Below are 10,000 nucleotides of genomic sequence, written 5' to 3'. Positions count from 1 at the left end.
AGGCGGGAGTTACTGCCGTGTGTGTATGTGTGCGTATAGCTGCTCAGTGCCTCTCCGAAAGAGAGAGAGGGATATATATATACATATATATATATATATATATATATATATATATATATATATATATATATATATATATATATATATATATGCATATATATATATATAAGTCTAGCACACATCTAAAACCTCTTTTTCAGTGCAAATTATAATTATTTCATTTCATTATCATAAACTTCTGCATGTGAATCTCCTTAAGGATAAAACAGTGTAGATAAACGAAAATTCAGACTGGATAAATGAGTGGATGGAGTTCAGAGGACAACTATACAATCTAAGTAAAGAAGTTTTAGGAGTCAAGGAAAAGAAACATCAAGATTGGTTTGATGAAAGTGATGGAAATATTCCACATTTGTTGGAAGGAAAACAAAAGGCATTGCATTTGTTACTCGCATATGATTCTGACCAAAATAGAGCTTTTTCCAAAGAGGTAAAAGCAAAGATTCGAAACATGCAGGAAACTTGGTTGCGGAAGAAAGAAGAGATAGAGGCTGATTCCAATGTTAAGAACACTAAGTCATTATATATTTTCCTTCAAGAGGTGTATGGGCCATCATGTCCTACTTTGGTTCATGTGAAGAATAGGAATGTTTTTTTATTGAGGGAGCCCAAAGACATCTTAAAACAATGGGAGGAACATTTCAATGAACTTCTGAATCGACCATCAGTTGTTGATGAAAAAAGTGTTGATATGATTCCACAGAATGCATTAATTGAACGCTTAGAGGACACTCTGTCAGTGGAGGAAGCAATAAAAGCAATATCAAAGCTGGACAATTATAAAGCACTGGGAGCTGATAGTCGGAATGGTACTACTTGATGGAAATGCTGACAGAAACAATGCAGAAGATATGGGAAAATGAAGTTATGCCAAAAGATTGGAAGGATGCAGTCATGGGAGTTGTGTTCAAGCGTAAGGGACAAAAAGATGAATGCAATAACTTTTGTGGTATTTGCCTGCTTGCTACACCCGGAAGAGTTTTATCACATATAATGTTGGAGCGGCTGCAGATCTATGTGGTTAATGAGATTCTTCACAGAGCGGATTCAGAAATGGTAGGGTTACTGTTGACATCATGATCTCTGCACGGTAGTTACAGGAAAAGTGTGTGGAACAACAAATAGGATTTTATCAGGTATTCAGTGATCTTACTAAGGCTTTTGACTCTGTTTTCTTGCATTAATTGTCAAAAAGCATGCAAGTCTTTGGCAGGCCTCAAAAGCTATATTCGTTCAGCTCATCTATGATATTCTAGGACATAAAGAAGTCAGGCAATGGCTCTAATCGAAATCGAGTTAGTAACCTTCATGTATGTATATATATGTGTACATCTGTGTGCTTACACACATATTTATAAGATCAACATCAATGGAAATTGTAGCTGTGATACCAGTGCCAGTGGCACGTAAGAGAACCATCCGAACGTGGCCGTTGCCAGTGCCGCCCCGACGGGCCTCCGTGCCGGTAGCACGTAAAAAGCACCATCCGATCATGGCCGTTGCCAGCCTCGCCTGGCCCCTGAGCCAGTGGCACGTAAAATGCACCATCCGATTATGGCTGTTGCCAGCCTCGCCTGGCACCTGTGCCAGTGACACATAAAAAGCACCCACTACACTTACGGAGTGGTTGGCGTTAGGAAGGGCATCCAGCCGTAGAAACACTGCCAGATCAGACTGGAGCCTGGTGCAGCCTCCTGGCTTCCCAGACCCCAGTTGAACAGTCCAACCCATGCTAGCATGGAAAGCGGACGTTAAGTGATGATGATGATGATGATGATATATAAAAAGAAACAAATATTTACAAACCTGCTTTTAACTTCACATATGAAATATTATTTGTTGACACAATTTCAAGGTTATCATAATATTCAAATAATTCATTCATGCTCTTCACACCATATTTGTTTTTTGGTCCAATCCCTTTAATGTTGTGGTTAATAAAATCCCAAAAATGAACTTTTTCTATACCTTGTGGATGTTGCTTTAAGAGGTTTACAATCTCTTGTTTCAGCCACATCCTTTTCTTCCCTTTAAGGGATGATGGTGGCTCTTCCATTTCTAATGGTACTGGAAAAAAAATTAACAAGAAATTTAAAATTAAAATTTAGAAGATATATTGTTCAAAGAAAGAGGCAAAAATAGTATTAGTTTAGATTAATATGCAAGTATCCAAGTGTTGATCTCTGATTGTGGGAGGAACTTGAGGAAGAGGTAGACCCAGGAAGATGTGGGATGAAATGGTGAGAAAGGATCTTCAGACAGAGGGAATGACAAGGGACCAAGACTGCTAGTGATTTGCTATGCATATCAAGCTAAGTAAAATCATGGTTGTCCTTGCATACAGGAACGTCTCCTACAACCCTCTTCAGCTGAGTGACCCTAATTTTGCAGGACTGTGGGTGCTGGTGCCATGTATAAAGCACTTGTGCCAGTGCTGCATAAAAGCACCCAGTACACTTTGTAAAGTGGTTGGCATATTAGGAAGGGCCTCCAGCCATAGAAGCCTTGCCATAACAGACAACTGGAACCTGGGCCGCTCTTCAGCGGGCCAGTTCCTTGCAAACCATTCACAAAGTATATCCCATATTTTTTTTTTTTTTGATTGCTGAACAGAAGCCCTCAACCTAGTTCAATGCACTTCTAGCACTATAATCCCAGTTGAGTTGAAATTCATAAACTCATGTAGATGAACTCGATGGGGATAGGTCAGTCAGATAACTGTCACAAAATAAAGAAGTGAAAATTTTATCATTAATTTTCATTTAGAAAAGAACATAATTTCTTCAACATTTTCATACAAGAAAAATTTCTTATGGTATGAAAATTCATCATGCTCATTACTGATTTAGGCCAAGGTGTAGCAAAAAAGTGGAAAGTGGAAAAAGAGGGTGGTGTACTGATAGATTCCCATGCGGTGAGAAGTCATATGGAAGACAAATTCAAGGCTTGAAATATTGAAGAAAGTGCTGAAATTCTTTTTCCTATGTTATCTATCAACAATTTCTTAACTGAGGGTGGGTGATTACTATTAGCATTAAAATATCTAAGGTTTTCATTAATTTTATGGAATGGTTGGGTTTTACCTGTTATTAAATTAAAATTAGCATCTAAACAATTAACATTATAGTTCTCATTATATGTAGTAATACCTAATCCATATCTTTTAAAAAAAACTATAGTTTCTTCTTATATAATTCTAGTGTTTTATTAGTGCAATTCTTAGTTATTAATAAAAGGTCATCCCTATATAAACCACCCACCAAATTTAATTTTTCTAATTGAACTTCCGATAATAAATAAATAAATACCTACTAAATCAGTTGCCTGTGCAGAATCGGCTGCCCCCATAAGTATATCAAAATAATAGTCCCTAGTATCCTTCCTAGCCAACAATTTATTATTATATCTAATCAACGATTTCCTAGCTGCTTTAACTACATTAACTTCATTATATGTCATTCCAACCTTATTTATTGCATAAATTAGGGCCTTATTGACTACGATCTCATTAACAGAAGAATAATAATTATCTATATCTATTTTAATAAATTTATATCCATTTTTATCTTTAGTATTATTAAACCATTATAAAGTATCATTAGTACTAGTCCAAAGTTTAAAGTAATTAATTTCATTTAATCTATTAATATATTTATCTAAAATGATCTTACTTAATTTACCTAGATCTGATTTACATGGACACATAAGTCTAACTTTTGGGTCAGAATAAAAATCATGCTTATGGTCTTTTAAAGTAATTCTAGGGTGCATAGGTACATAAGGTTCGGTTTTATTGTATAACTTATATTTCATCATGATTAATTTAGAGGATTTATTTATATTATAAAGAGTATTTTCTGGAACAATTCTATACTTTTTATTTATTTATTTCTCTAATAGGTTATCATATGATTTAACATCTAGTTTATACAGGTTCCTAGTTTTATCTGATTGTACTATAATTCCTTCCATATTTCGGATTTCTTTTTATTCTAATAGCTAGATTTAAATATTCATTGTGCCTATTTGGATATTTATGAAATTTAATATTTTTCACCACCTTCCAAATATTATCCTCTAAAATCTGTATATCCCTATTATACAGGGGTTCCTTTCTAGATTTAAATTTTGCATTGATATAATTAGTATTGTCTACATTGTTAAAATTAAATATGTTATAATTATTGTAGTAGCTTTCCATTTAATCCTATTAATAAAATCTTTAATATTATTAATGAGTTTCAAAATATATTCTTTTCTAGATGGTATAGGAATATCCGTCGAAGATGAATTTCAAAATAGTGGTTCTATCTTACCTGTAAGTTCCATAACTAACGAAATTGAGAGTTAAATACAATCGACAAACGTTAGTTATAAATATAAAAAGTAATATTATTATTAATAATAGTAGGGAATATAATTCCAAACATACAGGGAAAAATTCAATTTAGCAATTCTATATCAAATTTCACAATATATAATATATGTATATAGTTTAGAGAAAAACCTCTATTAAACAATTCAATAATGAAAGATGTTATTCACACCATATAGAAAACATATACTATAAAAACCTTATTCTAAAATCAACAAAGTACATGCTGGTGGCATGTAAAAAACACTCACTACACTCACGGGGTGGTTGGCATTAGGAAGGGCATCAAGCTGTAGAAACACTGCCAGATCAGACGGGGCCTGGTGCAGCCTTCATGGCTTCCCAGACCCCGGTCGAACTGTCCAACTCATGCTAGCATGGAAAACGGACGTTAAATGATGATGATATATATATATATATATATATATATATATATATATATATATATATATATATATAATATAATTCGAGACAAAACCACTATTTTAAAATCAAACAAGGAAAGAAGTAATTTGATACTGATTAGAAGATCGAAATTCCACCTGAAGAATGTCAGTAGCAGACATGAAACAATTGTAGTGGCGGTTTATTTAATTTATATTAAAATTTTATGTATTGATTAAGTCTTTCCTTGTTTGATTTTAAAATAGTGGTTTTGTCTCGAATTATATTATATAATATTTTACTATAAAATTGGATTTAACCCTAAATCTGATTTTTCCCTGTAATTTTGGATTCATTCCCTAATATTTATTATTATATATATATATATATTGATACGAACGCAAAAAAAAAGACAAACAAAAAAACATCATTTCCCTTTTTCCATTAGCTGGGATCGAAACGGTGTTCTAGTTGTTCAGGTCAGTAGTATTTCCTTTGTTCCGTCAAGGAGCACAGTTGTTTATGGCCATAGGCACTTGACCTCTGGCCCTCTACGGTCACAGAGAGTTTAATGAAGACAAAGTTTTGGGAAGGGAAACATGCACTGTTACGTACGGTATACCTCTCTTTCTGGCTGGACGGCCTCATATATACGGGTAGCACTGAGGCAGTCAGAGAGAAAGAGACTGGACAGGGCAGACGTGGTCTGACAGAGACAAACAGGGGCAGAGAGAGAGAGATACATGGAGCGAGAGACGGACAACTGAACGACTGGCAAGTGATGTAGTGGGATGCTGCGCCTAGCTGAAGTTGCAGACGTAAAATGAAAGAACTGTTGCCGGTAAATGGTTTTTTGTATGTTTTAAAGGAAACGAACTGTGATGTTAAATGTTTTAAGAAAAAAAAAAGAAAAACTTTGTGGTGTTAACTGTTTCAAAAGAAAAGAAGAAAAAGAAGAACTTTGTTGTTAAATGTGTTTCGTTGGAGGAAGAGAAAGAAAAAAAGAACTGTGTTGTAGACTGTGCTTTTAAAAGAAAAGAAAAGAAAAAAGAAAAGAAAGAAGCAAAAGGAATGTGTTGTTAAATGTTTTTTTGAGAAACAAACTTTGATGTTATACGTTTAAAAAAAGAAAAAGAACTTTGTGTTGTTAAATGAGGAAGGAAAAAAAAACTTTCTAAAGAACTATTGTTGAATGGTTTGTTAAAAAAATTTTTACTTTGACTACGCAACGTTTTGTGTGTGTTATTTCTGTTGTTGTTGTTGGCTCTACTCACTACGTTTCGCTGCTTCACTGCCCTGAGTGGATTTCTGATTTCCTGAGCATTATCGCACGCGAGCTTCTCTGGGCCAGCAAACCGCGGGCTGTTTGTGTGAGGACCCGTGGTGGCATCAATGTCCCTTTCTGTTTTATGTGTGGACCTGGCTGTATGTATATTTGAAATCGAAAGGCTGTCCCACTGATGAAAACTGGCCTTCAGCGAATATTTTTTTTGCTGGAAATAGTTAGAAACCGTGGTCTGGGAAATAATTGAGATGGTAAACGTTTTTAATTTTCATTCCTTTCGAGAATTTATCCTAATTTGGTGGTTTTGAGTTTTCTACTGCTCTTTCTAGCACAAGGCTTTCCTATTTGGAAGCCTCTTATTGTATTTCTATGTGAATAATATATAGTCTAATGACTAATTCGTTTTTGTGCTAGGCCACTGGGAATAATAATTTCTTATTACCCTATTGTTATTTATTATGTTTATATATATATATATATATAAAATGTACAGACATACTCATCAAAATCCCTTCGCCGAATGCTCTTAAACTTAGACCAATAATAGCAGGCCCAGCATACGAAACTCACCGCCTCAGCAACTTCTTAGACACACTTCTGAAACCTTTCCTTAAGTACATCAAAAGCTATGTAAGAGACGATATAAATATACTCAACCACCTCCCAAAAACAGTCAATGAGAAAATCCTACTAGTATCCTTCGACGTAATTAACCTTCATTCAAACATCCCTCACACCCTAGGAAATGAAGCGATCACATTCTGGCTAAACAACTACCCCTTTGAACTTCCAACTTGCATAAATAAAGAACTCGTAATAGAAGGACTTAGATTTATTTTAGAAAACAATTACTTTATTTTTGACAATAATTTCTACAGACAAAGATCGGGAACAGCGATGGGCACGCATACTGCGCCTTCTTTTGCCAACCTAGTAATGGGATACCTCGAAATAATACTCTACCAGAAAACACTCAAGAAATATGGAAACACTTTCTCCACCTATATCCAGAACAACTGGAAAAGATATCTCGACGACTGCTTCATCCTCTAAGATGAAAGTATAGAAAAACTTGAGGAATTTAAAATACTACTAAATGGAATTAACGAAAATATTCAATTCACGATAGATCATAACCAAGAAAAACTACCATTTCTAGACATCCTCATTAAGAAAGTCGGCAACAAAATAGAGACAGATATCTATTATAAACCGACAGACTCAAAGCAGTACCTACCCTTTGACTCATGCAACGCAAGACAAACTAGAATAAATGTCCCTTTCTGTTTAGCCAGAAGGATTTGTACCATAATATCAGACACAAGCACCCGACACACACGTCTCCAGGAACTCAGAACTACACTCATAAATAGGAATTATCCACAGCCCCTAATAGACAGTGCAATCCAACGAGCACTTAAATTAAGTATAGAAGACCTGAGACAACCAAAACCAAAAAAGAAAGAAAAATTTAAAAACCCTACCCTACATCTCTACACACAACCCATTTAACAATGAGGCCTTCAACACCATACTCCAAAGCACAGCCCTACTCAGGGGAGACCCAAAGATGAACCAAATCTTCCAAACGTACACCATCATAAAAAGTAAACGGCAACCAAAAGCCTTAAAAAAGATTTTAACCCAAGCTAAACTGCACCCAACAACAACCACAAAATCAGCAGTTAAAAAATGTGGAAAGCCCAACTGCAGAATCTGTGTCATCTTAGTAGAAGGTTTGGAATACACATTAGAACAAGGCCATCATTTTACCATCAGAAAAAACGACACCTGTGCATCAGAAAACTTAATTTACATGTTAACATGCACAGGGTGCAAAAGGCGATATATAGGCCATACAAAAAACAGCCTACAATAAAGGATGGCAGTACATAAGTCCCAAATTAGGAATCCTGAATACAGGAAAATACCTGTCAGTGGTCACATAGATAGATGTGCTTCAAACAAAAATCTCAAATTCACAACTTTCCCACTTTACTAATTCAGTAACAACGTAACTTTCACTCAACGTCAAAATAAAGAACACTATTTTATTAGAAAATTCGGACCAAGTTTAAACACCCTAGGCCAGGAACATTAAAACAATATATTGGTCTTCTGAAAAGAAAAATGGAATTCTACCACTACCACCACGATCACTAATACTACTACTACAACCACCATGGTCACTACTATTACTACTACGATCAACAGTCTTCCTCTGCTGCTACTACTACTGCAGCCAATGAACTGCTGCAACTCCAACCACCACCACCACAGTCACTACTACTACAACCAACAATCACTGCTGCTACTGCTATTTCGGCCACTGGTCATTTCCCCAACTTTAGTCAACATATAAGACAGCTATTATGCTTCCCTCCAACAAAAAACCACCATGTGGATTCTGTTGAGACTAATAGGAAACAATTATGAACTTTTTTATGACACTTAACTTTTAAAAATAATTTTGATAAGGTTCGTTTTTTCAAGAAGAACCGAAACATGTAAATTTTCTAAGAAAATTAAAATTTATCTTATATAGTGGCGTTTTCAAACTTCTTTTTTATAAATATATATATATATATATATATATATGGATCATCATCATTTAACGTGCATTTTCCATGCTAGCATGGGTTGGACGGTTCGACCAGAGTCTGGTAAGCCATGTAGGCTGCACCAGGATCTAGCAAAGTTTCTACGGCTGGATGCCCTTCCTAATGCCAACTGCTCCGTGAGTGTAGTGGGTGTTTTTTACGTACCACCGGTACAGGGGCTACAACAGGCTGGCAAATGGCCACGACTGGTTGGTGCTTTTACGTGTCACCAACACGGACGCAAGTCAGGCAGCGTTGGCATCTGCCACGTTTGGATGGTGCTTTTTACGTGTCACCGGCACAGGTGTCTTAACTACAATTTCCATTTGATTTTTATTTTGAAGTTATCACAGGACGGCCTGCTGTGCTTGAGAAGACCTATTGAGTCAAGTACATCGCCATTAACATAAAAAAAATCAAATGGAAATAGCAGTTCTGATACCTGTGCCGGTAGCACATAAAAATCACTGTCCGTACGTGGTCGATGCCAGCTCCGCCTTGACTGGTTTCCATGCCGGTGGCACATAAAAGGAACCAACCGATCGTGGCTGTCGCCAGCCTCCCCTGGCACCTGTGCCGGTGGCATGTAAAAAGCACCCACTACACTCATGGATGGAGTGGCTGGCGATAGGAAGGGCATCCAGCTGTAGAAACACTGCCAGATCAGACTGGAGCCTGGTGCAGCCTTCTGGCTTCCCAGACCCCGGTCGAACCGTCCAACCCATGCTAGCATGGAAAACAGACGTTAAACGATGATGATAATGATGATGACGTACTTGACTCAATAGGTCTCCTCGAGAACAGTGGGTCCCTCTACAATCCAAGGTTAGCCCAGCAGGCCGTCCTGCGAGCCATGAACTCACTTCATTTGTCGGGTCTTCGAAGTCACAGCATATCTCCAGAGGTCTCGATCTTTTGTCATAACCTCTGTGAGGCTCAACGTATGAAGGTCATGCTTGACCACCTCGTCTCATTTCTTCCTAGGTCTACCTCTGCCCCGAATTCCTTCAACAGTTTGAGAGTGGCACTTCTTCACACATCTCTCCTCATCCATCCGTAGTACATGACCATACCAACGCAATCGTCTCTCCTGCATGCTGCATCTTACATCCAGCATTGCTCTCAGGGCGCTTACACTCTGTCGTGCATGGACACTGACATTACACATCCAGCGGATCATGCTAGCTTCATTTCTTTCGAGCCTAAGCATGTCCTCTGCAGTCACGGCAGTTCACACACATGCGTCGTACAATCTACCTTTCACTCTGAGCGAGAGACCCTTTGTCGCCAGAAGAG

The 10,000-nt window shown here is 36.9% G+C and overlaps 1 protein-coding gene across 2 annotated transcripts in view; it reads right to left on the bottom strand.

Moving 5' to 3' along the window:
* Window positions 1–10,000, bottom strand: part of LOC115221087 (protein NO VEIN) — a 118,070-nt gene that overhangs the window by 98,187 nt on the left and 9,883 nt on the right. For both annotated transcript variants that reach the window (XM_036510574.1, XM_036510573.1), the window contains exon 2: window positions 1,867–2,127. In XM_036510574.1, coding sequence (XP_036366467.1) covers window positions 1,867–2,116 — 250 coding nt within the window. In that variant the 5' untranslated portion in view covers window positions 2,117–2,127. The remainder of the gene's footprint in view (window positions 1–1,866; window positions 2,128–10,000) is intronic.

This window comes from Octopus sinensis, linkage group LG17 (assembly GCF_006345805.1).
Source record: "Octopus sinensis linkage group LG17, ASM634580v1, whole genome shotgun sequence".
Lineage (NCBI taxonomy): Eukaryota > Metazoa > Mollusca > Cephalopoda > Octopoda > Octopodidae > Octopus > Octopus sinensis.
The sequence above is the reverse complement of the archived record's forward strand: the minus strand, read 5'-3'. Positions and strand labels throughout refer to the sequence as shown.